Source organism: Rattus norvegicus, chromosome 19, assembly GCF_036323735.1.
Source record: "Rattus norvegicus strain BN/NHsdMcwi chromosome 19, GRCr8, whole genome shotgun sequence".
NCBI classification, from domain to species: Eukaryota; Metazoa; Chordata; class Mammalia; order Rodentia; family Muridae; genus Rattus; species Rattus norvegicus.
Genome location: NC_086037.1, coordinates 51,649,751 through 51,667,832, shown reverse-complemented (window position 1 = coordinate 51,667,832; position 18,082 = coordinate 51,649,751). Strand labels below are relative to the sequence as shown.

The 18,082-nt window shown below is 47.7% G+C and overlaps 1 protein-coding gene across 3 annotated transcripts in view; it reads right to left on the bottom strand.

Annotated features, from left to right (window-relative positions):
* Positions 1–690: 690 nt before the first annotated feature.
* Positions 691–18,082, bottom strand: part of Tango6 (transport and golgi organization 6 homolog) — a 187,759-nt gene continuing 170,367 nt past the window's right edge. For 2 of the 3 annotated variants that reach the window (XM_063278042.1, XM_006255568.5), the window contains exon 17: positions 691–4,064. In XM_063278042.1, coding sequence (XP_063134112.1) covers positions 3,888–4,064 — 177 coding nt within the window. In that variant the 3' untranslated portion in view covers positions 691–3,887. The remainder of the gene's footprint in view (positions 4,065–18,082) is intronic. The other variant, NM_001427103.1, reaches the window with a different exon arrangement.

Below are 18,082 nucleotides of genomic sequence, written 5' to 3'. Positions count from 1 at the left end.
CTCGAATGCTAAGACCCTCCTAGGGTCTGAGGGCCTGGCTTCCCTTCTCCCTGGTAGTATGTGTGCAGAGCACAGCCTGAGCTGGCAAAGAGGCTGCAGTCCAGACACAGAACGCAGCCAGACTCACTCCCAGCCCCCAAGCGAAGCGGACACTGAGCTCCAAGCAGAGTGGTGCATGAACTCTGAGCTGCAGCACACTGCAGTGAGGCTCGCATGTGACTCAGCACAAGCCTGCAGCAGGACACAGCCAGGCCCTGGAGGTCATGGCCACTGCGGGGCTCAGGGAAGACAGCCACCCAGCGAGGTAAAGGTGGCTAGCACTCAACACCTATTCAGGACGCAGCTGCCATTTCTACTCTAGCATCACAGAAACCCTGGCTGTGGCGAAGTACAGAACTAGCTCTGGTTTTAACAGGTCAGCCAGGTGGGTCATCCTCCCAGCTTATTCCAGCAAACTAACCAACTTCCCCTGTCAGAGCCACCCTGCTGATCCCGCAGCACTTCACTCTGAAGTAAAGGGACAGGACAGGGTGGCTGGAGGGCCCTGGCAGGTGCACACACTTGCCCTCCTCTTTCTGTTGTTGGAGGAGCAAACTGAAGCCAAACTTCGTGAGGATGGGGGTGGCGGTGGGGGTGGGGCAGATAGAGCGGGATCTGCCTGCTGCTTTCTTGTGATTGAGGAGAAAATAGAAAAAGGACTGTGCATGGTTATATTTATTCCCAATTTTACCACACGTACCACATTAGCTTCACAGCACTTTCCAGAAACAAGCTGAAGGAAGCAGCTTCAGGCAGAAATCGGTCTGTGCTGCCTCCTTTGTTTAATGAATCTCTGCCTGCACCCCCCGCCCTAGGACAGCTTTCCTCTTACTCTGTCTGGACCCCAGCTTTTCCTCAAGCCTCTCTTTCTGGGGCTTTGTGCCAGCTCTTCCCTTTCCCTGAGATCTTCCTATGGCTATGTGGTCGGCCCTTCCTCTCCCAGAAGACTTTCACAGTTCCCTGGGGCTAGGCTGCTGTACCTCAATTCCCAGAAGTTCTCACCAGGGCCATTCACCATCCTCATGGACTCATTTTTCCTGCAACTTTAACAGAAAATGTTTCATTACCTTCATTTACTGGGGAGGGGTGCTCTTGCCATGGTGTGTGTGGAAGTCAGAGGCCAACCTGAGGGAATCAGGCCTTTCCTTTGATCACGTGGATCCTGGGATTTGAACTCAGGCTCTCAGGGTTGGCAGTGACAGATGTGGGATGGAAGGACTAAAAGGGGAAGAAGAGGACGGCCCTTTTGCCATTTGTTTGTTTTCAGGGCTGGGGACTGAGTGTAGGGCCTCATATAGGCTGGGCACTGCTGCTGCCTCCAACAGAGGTAGGGATACTCCTGCCCTCTCCGTTTCTCTTTTCAGACAGGCCTTCAGAGTTTCCATGAACTCACTGCAGCCCAGGCAGGCCTTGAGCTCGTCACCCTCCTGTCTCCACTCCCCAGTAGCTGGGCTTACAGGTCTGTGTCACCAGGTCCAGGCAGAATTCTGGACCTTTAAAATTTTATGTTTGTGCTTTTCCTATCCCATTGCTTTCTTTCCTTCGAGCTTTTCATTCAGAAACATAATATGCACATGAATAAATTTATAATAAAAATTATAACTGAGACAGTGTCTTCTATTGTTCAGGTTAGCTATGGAGCTAAGGATGGTTCTGAACTTATGATCCTTTTGCCTTTATGTCCAAAGTGCTGGAATTACAGGTCTACAGCATGGCGTCTGACTTTTGATGTACTGAGGATTGAATCCAGTGCTGTGTGTGTGTTAGGCAAGCATCACACCAGCTGAGTGACAGCTTCCTTCAGCCCCCAGGAGTTCACTTTTTTCAGATAGCATTCCACACTGTGATCCAAGCTGTCTTAGAACTCACTATGCAGCCTGCATCTGACTCTGAACTCACTAGAACCCTCCTGTCTCTGCCTCGTGAGTGCTGGAGTTATAAGCATTGACTACCATGCCTGACTTAGAAGAGTTATTTGACAGTCCTTAATAATCTGGTCATGCCCACAAGGGTTACACTAAATAATGTTCCCTTTGGATTTCATAATGAAGTCAGGAAGAAAAAAAATTACTCTCTCAAATTGAGCACATCAAAATCAATAAAATCAAATACTTTAAGTGCTTTGGTAAGTAGTTCAAACTTAGAGTCAATTTATACACAGAGATAAAGGGACTAAGGCTCTGAGGAGCATATGTGGTTAGGTGGTGAAGATCTTCAAAGTCATCAATGAACATCCTCAAAACTAGAGCGCACTGATGTAAATGCAGTGGACAACTGCATAACAGACTCAACCCGCATGTCTGAAGCAGGCCGTATCTTTTACAAATACATATATAACTTAACAATTATTTTTAATTACATGTCTGTGTGTGGGTATGGACATGTGAGTGCTGCTGTTCTCAAGACCCAGAGATGTCAGTCCCCCAGAGCTGGACTCATAGGCCCTTGTGAGCTCTTCATGTGCGCGCTGGGAACCAACCTGGCATCCTCCGCAAGAACAGTGCGCACTCTTAACCGGTGAGCATCTCTCCAGCCTTCGGTTCTATGTATTCCAAAGGCTAGGAAACCGCGTCTTAAGCTCCAACCCTGATTTTATAGACATTCTTGATTTGAAAAATATACACTAATATTGCTACCCTAGCTGAATAGAAATATTCTTTTAAAACATTCAAGGACCTTTGTTCTAATTTTTTTGAGACAGGGTTTTTCTGTGTAGTTTTGGCAGAAATCCACCCTCTCCCTCCTGAGTGCTGGGATCAAAGGTGTGCGCCACGACACGACAGACAGCTGCCTTGCTTGATCCTTTGCTTGATATCCGGCCTTGTAACAGTGACTGACACCTTTCTGGGGATGAGGAAGGCTGAGCTGAGAAGGCTGTGTAATCTGGCATCCTCTGACCAGGCAGGAGCCCTGAATGTCAGCACCACAGTCACTTGCACTGTCAGTCTGAGTTCTGCTGCCTGTAGGTCAGGACACCCCAGACAGTGGAGATAGAGTCCTGTGACAAAGTACCATACTTATCTCTGTGACACCGAGGAGCAGTGAACACCAAATTAGTCTTATAAAAGTGTAAGCAACAGAGTGGCTTATCTGAGGCAGCAGTTTCTCCCTTTTCCTGTGTGTCCATGTGGGTGAAGCTGCACACACACTGTGCATGTGTGTGTGTGTGTGTGTGTGTAGGCCAGAGGACAACTTTGGGTGCTTTTTCCCAGAAGGCACTGCCGCCCCCCCCTTTTTTGAGAAAGGTGGGGGGCTCTCTTGTTGGCTTAGATTGGCCAGTGAGCCTTCCAGACGCACCTTCTCTGCACCACCCCCGACTAGGATGGCAGGCACAAGCAGCATCTTTAGAGGAGGCAGGGGAGTGGAAGATTCACACTGGCTGATCATTCCCGCCAAGGTAACTTTATTCTTTTGTGTTTGTATGTTTAAGCAATGCTTAGCCCTCCACTCAGCTGCACACCCAGATGACAGCTTTACCTGCTTCTCATCACAGGCAAAATCACCTCACTGAAAGAGTAGCAAGATGGGGCCTGGGGGTGGGGCAGCCCCTCCAGCCGGAAGGAAGAAAATGCTCCACAGTTATACACACATCTCTAATGGCTCAGGACGATGACGAGTGTACTCATTAGGTGGAAGTCACCCTTCTCATGCACGTGCTTTGGGCCAGATGAAGAGTGACCAAATGGATGTTCTAGAAAGGTAGCTCTGAACTCCCAAGTGACCAGCACCGTAAGGCTACCTTAAGGCCTGCAGCAAGGAGGTGGTGGGGACACCTGCTGGGAGGCGTGTGGCCACTGCTCTGACCACTTGGCTTCCCCCTGCCTTCTTCCGTGTTCTGTGAGCCAGGTCTATGGCAGGACCATGATCTTCTTCTCCAGCTTCTGGGGTGGGAATAGGAAGTTCCTCATGATCTCATCCAGCTCCTCCAGGGCCAGCTGGGCCTGTATCTTGGCAACGTCATCAGGTTCCAAACGTACCACGTGCTTCAGCAGGTGATAGAGATCCTTGAGGACGTCGCTCAGCACCTGGATTGAGAGACAGGGCTGTGACCACATGTCTACTAGGAAGCAATCTCTGGCTTCCTTGGGAAAATAACACAGGGACCTTGCAACCGGGAGGGAGCTGGCTGTGCCCCATGGAGGATTCCTTTGTGGTTTCTACCCGCAACACCTCACTATGGATTTTTAGGCTGCACATCATTATTTCCAGACCCTAGACCCTCCTCTTCAAAGGATCACAAAGGCCTCAGGGCAAATGGCAGTCAAGACTATGTGGGTATAGATGCTTCTAGAGCAAATGACTGCTTGCATTTTCCTCAGGGCCTCTGTGAGCACGTATAAGCTCACATATGGGAGTCAGCTCTCTCTGCAGTGTGGATTCTGAGGGTAGAACTGAGGCAAAGGCTTGATGGTAACAGCCTTTACCACTGCTCCAGCTCACTATCCTCTTGTTCCTCTGTGACAGACTTGATGGTAACAGCCCTTACCCCTGCTCCAGCTCACTATCCTCTTGTTCCTCTGTGACAGACTGGCCTCAAACATGGGCTCCCCATGCCTCCTCCTCCTGAGGGGTAGAGCTAGGTTTGGTGTAGGTTAAGATTTTTGTTAAGGCGCTGGTCATAGTGGCACAGAACTTTAATCCCAGCACTCGGGCTGGAGAGATGGCTTAGAGTTAAGAGGAATGTCTGTTCTTCAGAGGTCCTGAGTTCAATCCCCAGCAACCACTTGGTGGCTCATAGCCATGTGTAATAACATCTGGTGTCCTCTTTTGGCCTGCAAGCAGAACACTGTATACATAATGAATAAATAAATAAATCTTTAAAAAAAAAAGTCTTAAAAAAATCCCAGGACTCAGAAGACAGAAGCTGGCAGATCTGTGGCCAGCCTTGTCTGTATAGAAAGTTTCCGAACAGTCAAGGATACAACACCTAGATGCTGCCCTGGAAAGAATTACAGGAAAGCAGGAAAGAGTAGACACATCCATGTGAGAATAAACAGAATGTGGCTCAGGATGGTGGCACCTGGTTTTAATCCTTACTCCTGGAAGGTAGCAGCAGAAGGATTAGAAGTTCAAAGATGGCCTCACCTACAATTGCCGGCCTGGACTATGAGACCCTGTCTTAAAGCAAAAAACCAAACAACAATAAAACAAGTAACAAGGGGCTGGGGATTTAGCTCAGTGGTAGAGCGCTTACCTAGGAAGCGCAAGGCCCTGGGTTCGGTCCCCAGCTCCGGAAAAAAAAAAAAAAAAAAAAAACAAGTAACAAAACAAACCAGAAGACATTTAAGGCTCCAAGAGCGAGTGCAGAGAGCAGAGGGTATAGTAAACTACAGTAAACTACAGAGATGACCTGAAGTGGTGGGTGACAAACACACGGTCTGGCTGCGACTCTCCAGTGTGCTGCTTGGCATCCTGAATTTGCTATGACAAGTTAGAACCCCTTTACCTTGTGTGGTTCTTTGTCACCATGGCACTGGGGAATGGCAATGTAGGGAATAGGATTCCCCTAAAAGCCCTGGGCCCTTCCTCCGCACACCTGACCTCCCCCAGCTGCCTGCACTGTGTCTCTGTGGATCTTTTCTCTAAGCAGAGCTCCTTCCCTGTTCTCCATCTTTGAACACACTTTACACTGCGAGGCTACTTCATGTCCTGTTTACTCTATACACACTGCCAAGATACCACTTCCCATGTGGTTTCTCTTTAATACTCATCCTCAAATTCTGTTTGCAGCCCTATCACAATTATAATTTAAATATTTGTTGTGATTTTGTTTTTTATTTATGTTGGGAATTGATATTATACAATTAAAAATGTTTTCCTCATTAGATCACAAATACTACAGATGTCAAGGCCATGTCTTGCTTTCTTCTCCTGTGGCCAGGACTTCACAAAGTGACTGACATCTGCATTCTATTCATGATGGAGTGCGGGCACACATGCCACTCCTGGCCAAGAGCCTTTAATGACCTACTATTGAAATATTAAAATTACTGATAATGTGTATTGGATTTATGGCTTATAAATGGCATCTAGTGAAACAAAGGAGCAGGGACATGAGCAGTGGAGATGCACGCTGTCTCTCACGAGTGAGTTTTAGCTGTGGTGGTTATACGCCATTAACACTAGTCTCTGATGGACTGACGGTGAGTGGGAGAATCATCCTAGCCAGAAGCAGGTCAATGTGTCTGTTACTCCAACTGAGCAAATGGAGGCACTGACAGCCTGGGAGCTCCTTCTGGAACCCGTGCCCACCACACAAGAAAGCAATGGCTGTCTCAGATATAGATGGTCAGGGAACTCTCTGTAGCAGCCTCTCCTACTCAGCCAAGCATTTACCAAAGACACCGACAAGGAAGGAAGCAGGACAACCTGCTGTCCTTGCTGCCCCAGCCAGCCTGATGGAGGGGGAGCTGACAGCAAGCGGGTGGGTGGGTAGGTGAGTGGGGGTGGGGGGTGAGTGAGGAAGAACACAGTTGTGCTCGCTTTTGCATGTTTTTCCAGTTTTCAATGACGGAGACGCACGTGCAAGATGGGGGCTCCACACTGTGGTTCTGATGATTCTGTGTTTGAGTGGAACACTCTTCTATTTGTGTTTCAGATTGACACTGCAGAGTAAGATGAGCTGTAAAGAGCCCGCAATTACACACGTCAGTTTCTCCTTAGAGCAAAGCAACTCAGTGCAATCAGTAAGCACCTGGACAAGTAAATCGGGACTCTGGGGGGGGGGAGGGGAAACTGCATCTTATTATGATTAATCACACACACACACACACACACACACACACACACACACACACACGCACGCACACACACGCATGCACGCACACCTTTTTTTTTCTTATTTTTTGAGACACGGTTTCTCCATGTAGCCCTCCCTATTCCATAACTTGAACTTGTTCTTTAGACCAGGCTGGCCTGGAACCCATAGAGATCTGCCTACCTCTGCCTCCCAAGTGCTGAGATTAAAGGTGCGCGCCACCACTGCCTGGCCCCTCTTTTTAAAAATGTTTCTTCTTCTTTTTCTTTTTTTTCCTTTTTTCTTTTTTTCGGAGCTGGGGACGGAACCCAGGGCCTTGCCCTTGCTAGGCAAGCGCCCTACCACTGAGCTAAATCCTCAGCCCCTTTAAAAATGTTTTAAGGCTGCATTTACTCTATGTGGACGAGTGCTCTGCTTGCATGGGTGCCTGTGCATTGCGTGCATCCTAGTATTGGATTGATGCACAGTTACGAGCTGCTATGTGGGAGCTAGGAATTGAACTCAGGTCCTCTACAAGCACAGGAAGTGCTCAACCGCCGAGCTGTGTCTCTACTCTCACCCTTCCCTTTTAATGGGGGCCTTGTGTTTTGGTTTTGCTTGGGAACACAGGTTTTACATAGTTAGTTTTGCCATGTCTGTTTCTTTTTCAAGTGTCGTTCCATTAAGACCTGAGCCCAAGAGCCACGCTCACTAAGATGTGGTAGGGCTTGCCCTGGACTCTCTCAAGGAGCTGCTAGACACAGCAGGAATAAGGCAGGCATCCGGCCCTAACCAGCCCCGCTCACTCTGCTAACCCGTCTTCATCTTTTTTGGCAGAGTGAAAATGAGGTGATTCCAGAAAGAGGACAACTGCACAGCTCCTGCTCATGGTTACCACTCACTCTGCAATCATTATGAAGGGCCTCCGTGGTACCCAGGCCGGGTACTAAAGAGATGGACGGTCCATGAACTGGCCCCTCTGGCAGTCAAAGCCCAGAGGAGAGGGAGGCACAGGCCACATAGTGAGGTCTCGACTGAGAGGAAAACAGTGTGCCTGATTATCAGGATCAAAAGAAGTCATCTGCCTTTGGCAGTGGGAGGGTGAGACACTCTGCTGGTGAAAGGGGCATCACTGTGACAGGTACTGGGTGGCACCAAGGAATGGCTTTGAGATCCATTAGCGAGTCCCCTCACCATCTAGCCACTAGAGATAAAGTAGTTTCTAAGCAAAAGTAATTAAAAATGTTATATTTAAAATAAAAATTATATTTATTTACTTCACGTGTGTATATGTATGTGAACACACATGTGCCATGAGTCACACATGTGTAAGGATGGGAATCCGCTTTCTTATTCCATGTGGGTTCCAGGAATTGAACTCCGGTCCTCACTCAGCAAGTGCCTTTCCCCACTGAGCTATCTTGCTGTCCTTGGCTTCCAACTCTTTAGGGAGCCAGGGATGACTGTGAACTCTTTCTTGCCTTCTTCCAGAGGCTGAGGTGACAGGTGCTGCCACCTTGTCCATTTTCAGCAAAGCGGGGACCGAACCCAGGGCTGGGAAGGCGCTGCCGACTGAGCTGCAGTGAGAGCCTGAGAGCCTTCTTCCTCCTAGAGACGCAAAGAAAGGCAGCTTTGCCCCGTTAAATGGGCGGTTCTGAGGCAGTCTGCTCTTCCCGGGGTGGGGCAGGAACTTCCCCTGGGCACTGTTATGTCCATAAATAACAGTAATGTTTGTGCAAAACACACGGCATCCTTGAGGGTGCTGAGCTCCTGTTACCAGGCTCTGGATCTCTCTTTAGGTAAGGAAGTGTTAAGCTGAGCCTTCTTCTTAATTAACGGGTCCATCTTAGCAACCCACCCTCCTGTGCTTCTCTCCAATCCTACACATCATGGGACTTCCTCTGAACTCTCCAAGGATCAAAGCTTCCTGCCAGCCAAAGATTGTCACCAAATCCTAAGGATCAGGGGCTGAATACAGGAAAGTTCAAAGGTAAAGTTACTCACAGGAGCCTCTGAGGTGGGCAGGATACAAGCAATCCTGTGGGAGGATCCCTCATTAAGATTTCAACACCCTGCCATCTACACACACATACACACACACACACACACACACACACACACACATCACACCATCTACACACATACACACATACCACACACACACCTGCTATCTAATACACTTGCCATGTACAACCCCCCACTACCCCCACCTGCTATACACACACACACACACACACACACACACACACACACACACACACCACCCCAATAGAGCCCAAAAACTGCAGAGAGAGAGAGAGAGAGAGAGAGAGAGAGAGAGAGAGAGAGAGAAGAAAGGCCATGGGTACGGTGTATGTGTGGGGAAGGAGGAGGACTCAGAGTAGCAGTTGGCTGCCAGAAGCACTGGACAGAGGGAGAAGCCCTTTGTGGTTTCTGGGGAGTTTCCTTTTTGTTGTAGGAACTCACACAGGCATTGGGTCTAATGTTAACCATGTCCTCTACACTGAGCTGTACACACCCCCACCCAGCCCCTAGGTCAGGAGAGCTTAAAGAAGCACCAGCTTCCTAGTGTGAAACCTCCTTGGAAGGGCTGGAGTTCAGCTGTCTCACCAGCAGACAGTGGGACTGTGTACCACACACAGCCATTTTCCTATTCCTCCTGTTGGCCAGCCTGGGGCTTTCAGTGACAGGGCAATGTTTGGGGTTGGCGTGGCTGAGACGCAAGCACAGTTTACTAAAAAGAACAGTAGAGCAGAAGTGCCTTGGGCACACAGGTGCGCTTTCAAACGGAAAAGCTGAAAAACAGCTCAGAACATTCCTACAAAGCTGTGTCTTTGAGTTAAGATCAAAAGAAGAAATAAATGGCAGGTATTCTTCTTGTTAGATCCTAAATATGTTTATTTATTTGGTTATAAAAGCCACATATCCACAAGTCAGAATATTTGGAAACTATAAGAAAAAAAAAAACTCTAGCCAGACTACCTTTCTTTTCTTTTTTCTTTTTTTTTTTCCGGAGCTGGGGACTGAACCCAGGGCCTTGCGCGTGCTAGGCAAGCGCTCTACCGCTGAGCTAAATCCCCAACCCCAGACTACCTTTCTAACACAAGTTATATTAGTGAGGGAACTCAGTAGTGAGCAGACAACCAGTCAGCCAAGACAGCCAGACAGGCAGACAGACACAGATAGAGACATAGACAGACACACACAGACACACACACACATACATATTTTTGTTATTTGAGACAGAGTCTTGGTATGTTAGTTCTGGCTAACCTGGCACTTGCTATGTAGGCCAGGCTGGCCTTGAACTCTCAGAGATGTGCTTATCTCTGCCTCCCCAGTGTTAGGATTAAAGGTGTGTGCCACCATGCCCATCGAGATTTACACACACACACACACACACACACACACACACACACACACACACACACACAAACTATAAATACAAGATTTATTTTAGTATATATGTGATTTATTTGTATGTATATTTTGTCTCCTGTATGGCTGTGCACCACATGTGGGCAGTGCCTGTAAGAGCTAGAATCCCTGGAACTGAAGCTTCAGACAGAGCTGTGGGCTGCTGTGTGGATGATGTGAACTGAACTTGGGTCCTTGGGAAGGAGAGCTAGTGCTTTTAACCCCGAGTCATAGCTCAAGCCCTTGCTTTAATTTTTAAAATTATTTTAGACATAAGGGAGAAACAGAAAGTCAAAATGTCAAATTTTCATCCATATGTAGTGTGTATATCACATGAAGTCTGAGAGGTGCTGTGTGGGGAGAGCATCACAGAAGAGACAGCAGTAGGGCGTGAATAAAGAAAGGTCACGGAGGCTGGAGAGCTGCCCTGAGAGTGATTAAGAGCAGTACAGCTTCTGTAGAGGACTGGGACCGATTCCCAGCACCCACCTGGTGGCTCTCAACCAACAGTAACCCCATCAGTTCTAGAACATACAACTCCCTCCTCTGTGGCGCACAGACACATTCAGCAAAATATTCAAATATTGTGAGTCCAAGGCCAATGTGCATGACACCAGGTACTTTCTAAAAATCAAACAAAAACATTATTTTTTCTTTTGTGTGTAGCATGTTTCCTGTGTGTGACATACATGTGGAGGTCAGAGGACAACCTTGTGTGGCATTCATCAGAAGTTGCTGGCCTTTTTGTGCAGGCAGGGCTTGGAGATCCTCAAACTGGCTAGGGGTGTGTCACCTAGTTGCCTGGCCAGTGAGGCCCCAGGATCTGCCTTTCTCCACCATCCCAGTTCAAGTATTATTACCACACACACCGCCCGCTTTTCTGGCATAGGTTCTGGTGGTTGAACTCAGGTATTTACCTACTGAGCTATCTCTCCAGCCCAAGGGAAAATTTTTATAACAAAACAACCAAGTTTCTTTCTTTATTCTTTATGTCTATGTATGTGTGCCTGCATGAATTTGTTTATGTACACCACGTGTGTGCAGGTGGCCTTAGTAGCCAGAGGGTATTAGATCCCCTGGAACTAGGTTACAGGCACTCCCAGGTGCCTTTATCCCAAGGGGGAATTGTTTTAAAATGACGTTAATAGATACGAATTAACTTTGAGGTGATTTACTATAATGGAAGCAAGGTGAGCCGAGTGGTGCTCCATTGTTATTGTGTGGGGTCGGGAAAACACAACGGGCTGAGGATGCCGCTCTGTTCCCAGTACCGCAGTAGAGCACACCTATAATCTCAACACTCAAGACAAAGGTTATCTTATCAAGAGCAAGTTTGGGGCTAGCCTTGGATACATATAGCCCTGTCTCAAGCAAACAAAATAATATAAATAGTCACAGTCAAAACATTTACAGAAAGGACTCCGGAAAGATGAGTTAGCAGAGGCCTTATCGTCTATAATTTTCTCTTCCCCTGGCCTCTCCTTCTGTCTTAGAATCAAACAATGGGTCTTGCACATGCTGTGCATGTGTTCTACCACATGTATAATTTCTTAAGTTTTATTGGGGAAGTAGGTTGTTGTGGTGGTTTGAACAGGTTTGGCCTCCACAGACTCAGGTGTCTGAATACTTGGTTCGTAGGGAGTAGCACTATGAGGTGGTGTGCCCTTATTGGAGGAAGTGTGTCACTGTGGAGGCGGGGCTTTGAGGTCTTAAATGCTCAAGCTACTTCCCTAGTAATAGGGAAAAAAGTCCAGTCTCCTCCTGGCTGCCTTCAGATCAAGAGGTAGAGCTCTTGGCTCCTCCAGTGCCGTGCCTGCCTGGACGCCGCCGTGCTTTCCATCTCGACGATAACAGACTGAACTCAGAACTGTAGGCCAGCCCTAATTAAATGTCCATTCCAAGTGTAGCTGTGGTCATGGTGTCTCTTCACAACAAGGGAAACCCTAAGACAGTTGTTAAATACATAAGGATACAAAGTTAAATGCTTAGAGTCAAGTGTAGTAGCTTATAAACTGTGATCAGAACTCTAAGGCATTTCAGGTTCAAGGCTAGCTTGGACTACATAGTGTGACACTTTCTCAAAATAACAAGAAAGAAAGGAAGGGAAGGAGGGACCAAGACAGAGAGGGAGGGAAGGGGAGGAAGGAGGGGGACGGAAAGAAGGAAGAAAGGGACAAGAAGGCTAAGTGTTTGTGTAGAATATACCAATGGTATTTATGTATTCAATTCTCGTTAGAAACAACAGATGAGGGGGAAAGGGAGCAAAAGGGAAGGAAAGTCATTCCAGAGTTGTACTGACCACTGCCATGCCTCCCTTTGTGACTAAGATAAATAGAACCTGGGCACAGTGACGGCTAGAACAGCCCAGGAGTGGGACAGTGAAATATGGGCAAGGAGGGGAAGGAGGCAGCAGAGACAGTGGCTGGACTGCGCCGGCAGATACAGGACTTCTTTAGATGAAGCCCAGAATCCAACCTTTTCTGTTTAAACACACACTGGGAGAAATATTATGGCATAAATGCATCCAACCATGTCTTGAAACAGCTCTTACTGTGTTACTCAGGATGGTCTTGAGTTCTAGGGGGCTTAAGCAATCATCTTGTCTCAACATTCCCTGGGACTGGGACCACAGTCTATGCACCATCATTTCCATGTCACCTATGTGTGAGTTGGACCTGAGGGTACAGTTGTAGTCCTATTACTTGGGAGAGGTTGAAGCAGAAGGACTGAGAACACAGAGCTACTTTAGGCTACACAGGAAGTACGAAAACTCTCTGGGTGACAGTGTGAGACCTTTCTCTCCTACTCCACAAAAGAGAAAACACCCACATGTGAATTGTGGCTGAGGAAGCAAGAGCCAACAGACAGACTAGTTAAAGGTTGAGGGTCCAATTCCAGAACGACTCAGCAAACATTTCCCAGATTGTGCTGAGAATTCTTTATATATATAAAGAATATAGGGGTTGGGGATTTAGCTCAGTGGTAGAGCGCTTGCCTAGCAAGCGCAAGGCCCTGGGTTCAGTCCAAAGCTCCGAAAAAAAAAAAAAAAGAAAAAAAGAAAAAAAAATATATGTATATGAGTACACTGTTGCTCTCCTCAGACACATCAGAAGAAGGCATTGGATCCCTATTACAGATGATTGTGGGCCACCATGTGGTTGCTGGGAATTGAACTCAGGACCTCTGGAAGAGTAGTCAGTGCTTATAACCACTGAGCCATCTCTCCAGCCCCTGTGCTGAGAACTCTGAGTAGCACAGCCGGAGAAGCTTCCTTAGATGGGGCTAGGTGGAGCTGATTCCAGAGTGCTAGAGGCAGGTGAACAGGGCCACATGGATCCTGGAGCAAATGGCTTTCCCTGAGGGACTTGGGGACCTCACTTGGACAGTGAGGTCTCAAAGTACTCCTTTGAGAGTCCTGTGAGATCAGGGTCTGTGGTGTCTGGCACAAGGAAGTGTCCAGGGTAGGTGCAAAATAAGCCATGCTTTGCCAGGCCTCCACTAAGACTGTGGTCTCGTTGGGGATTTAGCTCAGTGGTAGAGCGCTTGCTTAGCAAGTCCAAGGCCCTGGGTTCGGTCCCTAGCTCTGGGGGGGGGGGGGGAAAGGGCCTGGAGAGATGGCTCAGCGGTTAAGAGCACTGACTGTTCTTCCAGAGGTCCTGAGTTCAATTCCCAGCAACCACATGGTGGCTCACAGCCATCTATAAAGGGATCCGATGCCCTCTTCTGGTCTGAAGACAGCTATAGTGTACTTGTATACATAAAATAAATAAATCTTTAAAAAAAAAAAAAAAAAGACTGTGGTCTCTGTGAGGGCCAGGAGTGTGGGCAGCTTATCAGTTCTCCTAACACTGAAGTGGGAAAAACAAATCTCGGAGGAATGAGTGAAGGAAAGTTGGCATGAACAGATGAATGCTATAGACCACTGTCACTCCCAGCAGGCGGCTCCCTAAGCACTGTTGCTTTGGCTCCAGGAGAGCTGACCTCTTCTGTCCTCTTTGGGCTTCTGTACACATGGGTGCACGTGTGCGCACACACCTACACCCACACAAATGGGCACAAATACACACACACACAAGTGCTGTGGTCTTTTTTTGTTTGTTTTGAGATACTGCCTCTCTCTATAGCCCTGGAACTCACTATGTAGACCAGCCTGGTAAGCATTTGCCTCCCAAGTACTGGGATTAAAGGCATGTGCCAACGTGCCAGACATATATGTGTATTTTAAAAACTTGTTTTTATCTTATGGGTAAGTATGGTACTTTCAAGAGCCTACATGTACACATGTGTACCAAGTATGTGCCCTTTTCCCATGGAGGCCAGAAGAAGGGGATGGGTTTCTTAGAACTAGAGTTACAGGTGGCTGTGGACCTGCGCTTTGGTGCTGAGAACCAACCCCAGATCAGCGACTGCTCTGAATGGCGGAGCCATCTCACTAGCCTCCATACAAAAGTCTGTCAAAAATCCATACACTTTTCTTGAGTGGGAGGTGCTTTCAAGTCAGTGTTCCTCTGTGTAGCTTTGGCTGTCCTGGAACTCGCTCTGTAGACCAGGCTAGAAAAATTGTTACTGTTTTATGTGTGTGAATGTTTTGCCCACATATGTGTGTATGCTCCAGGTGTTTACCTGGAGCCTGTAGAGGTCAGAAGAGGTCAGATCCCCTGGGACTAGAGTTACAGATGGTTGTGAGCTGCCATGTGTATTCTGAGACTCAAACCTATATGTCCCCTCCAGGACAAGTGCTCTTACAACTGAATTAAACCTTTAGGTCCCTAAAATACTTTTAAAAAGAAGCGTCGGTGAGGTGGCTCAGTAAGTAAGGTCACTGCCGAGCCTAGAAACCTGAATCTGACCCCTGGGACCCACGTGTAGGATCAATTCCCATATATTTATACTGTCCTCTAACCTCTACATGTGAGCCACGGCTTCCTACACTAAATAAATAGACAACACTAAGCCATGATAAAGGAAAGCCACTAACATCATCTCCAATTTGCCTAGACCCCATGGCTAGTAAAGAAGGGAGCCAGCCCCAGTGGCACAGACTTGGAGATGTAACTCTATTAAATGTCACTTACCACTGCATCTCCAAGTGGTTATCCTTATTACTGAACAGAAGTGCACAGAAAGTGAATCTGCTGCCCCCTTACAAGTCTACTGTAGACTCCAGCAGACAGACCATATTGACGGTATTTTGCTGTCCTAAGCAAGATGAGAGATACAAAAGAATCCTTATTACTGCCACGTGGAGAAGTCTGGCTGGCCTCAGGGCTAAGGGCAAAGCACAGCTCTCAAGACAAAGAATAGAGAAGCCCCCAATATGAGCAGGCAGAAAGGGAGGAGTGGGGTAGGGCAGGGGTGAGTAAGCTGTGAACATGGCTTATTTTGTATATATTTGCTTTTGGTAATTTTCGGGGGAGGAGGTGGTTTGAGGCAAGGTTTCTCTGCGTAGGCTTGGCTGTCCTGGAGCTCACTCTGTACACTAGGCTGCCTACTTTACCTCCCAAGTGCTGGGACTGAGGTGTGCGCCACCACCACCAGCTTGCTTTCTGTAATTAAAAATCATTTATTTACTCCCCACCGAGGCTTTATTTGGAGAATAGAACAAAATGGTGTCTCTGCTTCCCATACCTTGACGCACTGCTAAATGTCTCACTCACACACACACACCCAGAGAGAGAGAGAGAGAAGGAGAGAGAGAGAGGGGGAGAGAGGTTGTTTATATTTATTTATTTGGCATGTATGTGTACATGTCCATATGCATATGTCACAGCAGGGGTTCTCTTTTTCTATCGTGAAGGGTCAAGGGGTCAGACTCACAGTGTCGGGTGGCATGGTGGCAAGTGCTTTTATGTGCCTTACCCCTGAGTTGTCTCAATTTCCCCTTACTCCCTCAAACTAAAAAAAAAGATGTATTTTGTTTTTAATCATATGTGTGTTGGTTTGCACATGATAGTTAGGTGCCTGTTGCCAAGGTGAGAGGCATCAGACCCCTGGAGGTTGGATTTACAGGCAGTTGTGAGCTGTCCAATATGAGTGCTGGGAATTGAACTTGGTCCACGGCATGAGATGATATGGGATCTTAACTACTGAGCCATCTCTCCAGACCCTAAATTTTATTTATTTATTATTAATAATAATTGCTGTTGTTTTGAGATAGGATCTGATATGTAGCTCTGCCTACTGTGCACCTCTCTGTAGCACAAGCTGGCCTTGAACTCACAGATTCCCCTCATCAGTGCTGGGATGAAAAGTGTGCACCCCCATCCCCAGCTCATTTGTTTATTAATTACTGCATGTGAACAATGTGCATGTATGCGCAGAGCGGTAAGAGGATAACTTTGTGGACTGGTTCTGTCCACCTTTAAGTGGGCTCTGGGGAGCACACTTGGTACCATTTGTGCTCAGTGAATGCCTTTCCTCGCTGAGCCATCTCACCAGCTGTAGTTATGTTCTAAAGCAGATGTCTGTGATTTTAAGACCAGCCATTCCAGGATAGCCAGGACTACACAGAGAAACCCTGGCTCAAAAAACTAAAACAAACAAAGCAAAACAACTTCGAAGGACCACGACTAACATTAACTCATAACGAACAGTCTCTGTCTCAATCATCATTAAAATGTGCAGGTAAAACGAACGACAAGGAACAGGGACAAGGTTTCAGATGGGAATGAGCTTTACATTTCATCTAATATGTTCAGTTTTCACTTGTATGTAACAAACAGACACAGGATTACTGAAGTATAAACCAGCTACAGCAAGTTGTGCACCTTAGGAAAACTTAGTGCAGTATCGGCCCTGTGTGGTCAGGTGGTAGTGGCGTGTGTCACACTGCAACATCTGATGGTCTGCTGTGCACTGAGGGCACTGGGGGATTCTGCTGGGCTAGCAAACAAGGCTGAACCCTAAGCCTGCAAGTGGGGCAGCCTCTCCACCATAATGAGAAGGGGACGGTTGGGGAAGGCAACTGGTGGCAGTTGTTGGCCCCCGTACTTTACTGATAAAATCTAAAGCTTCCTCTGATAGGTGTATGAAAAAGAAATCAGGGCTGTCTCCAAGGCCAGGCTTTTGAGACACTGCATCGAGAGTGCAGGGAAGTCAGCAAAGAGGCAGGAATCCTGACATCTAAGGGATTCTATCCGTGTTTGGTGGCTAGAGAACACAGCCTCATGAAAGCCCAAGCAGCCATTACTATTAACTGAAGGTTACTGAGCCTTTCAGAGAGCATTTGTTTTCCAAGTATTTCTGCTGACTTAGAGATAAACGGCACCGACCCCTCCTGGATTAGCCTAGTTGTGCAGTGGGAAAAGATCCCAAGTGTGAACTGCAGATGGGGCAGAAGAGGACGGGAGCGTTGTGCATGATTTTTCCTGACGAACAAGGGAGAAACTAACTGGTCAAGTGCTAAAAACGTCTGAGGGATCTAGGGAAGTGAAGCGGTGCAGGGACAAAGACCAAAGCAGCTGGCCTGGCCGTAAGCTCCTGGTAGAGATGATGGCTCAGAGGTCCTAGACAAAAGGCAGGGAGCAGACTTCCCCGTGTCTAGTGTGTGCTCTTCTAGGCCAGCTCTTGCTGAGGCACTCCACCCAAGGTTTCGGTGGCCACAGGTCTTGCAGCCCACTGTGGCAGGGACAGGAGCAGCGGCTGCCACAGCAGTAGGAAGAGCAATGCAGTCTCTTTCAGAATGTCTTTAAATAGCAACCCGAGGAAGGAGCAACTTCACTGCACCTCCACAGGCACCAAAATAGAACAAAAGCAGCCGGGAGAATGGCCAGAGACTGCGCCAAGGTGGTGGTGGCTATGGCTGTGGTGGCTGCTGCTGCTGCTGCTGCTGCTGCTGCTGCTGCTGCTGCTGCTGCTGTGAGACTGGCAGCATCTGAGAGAGCCATGACA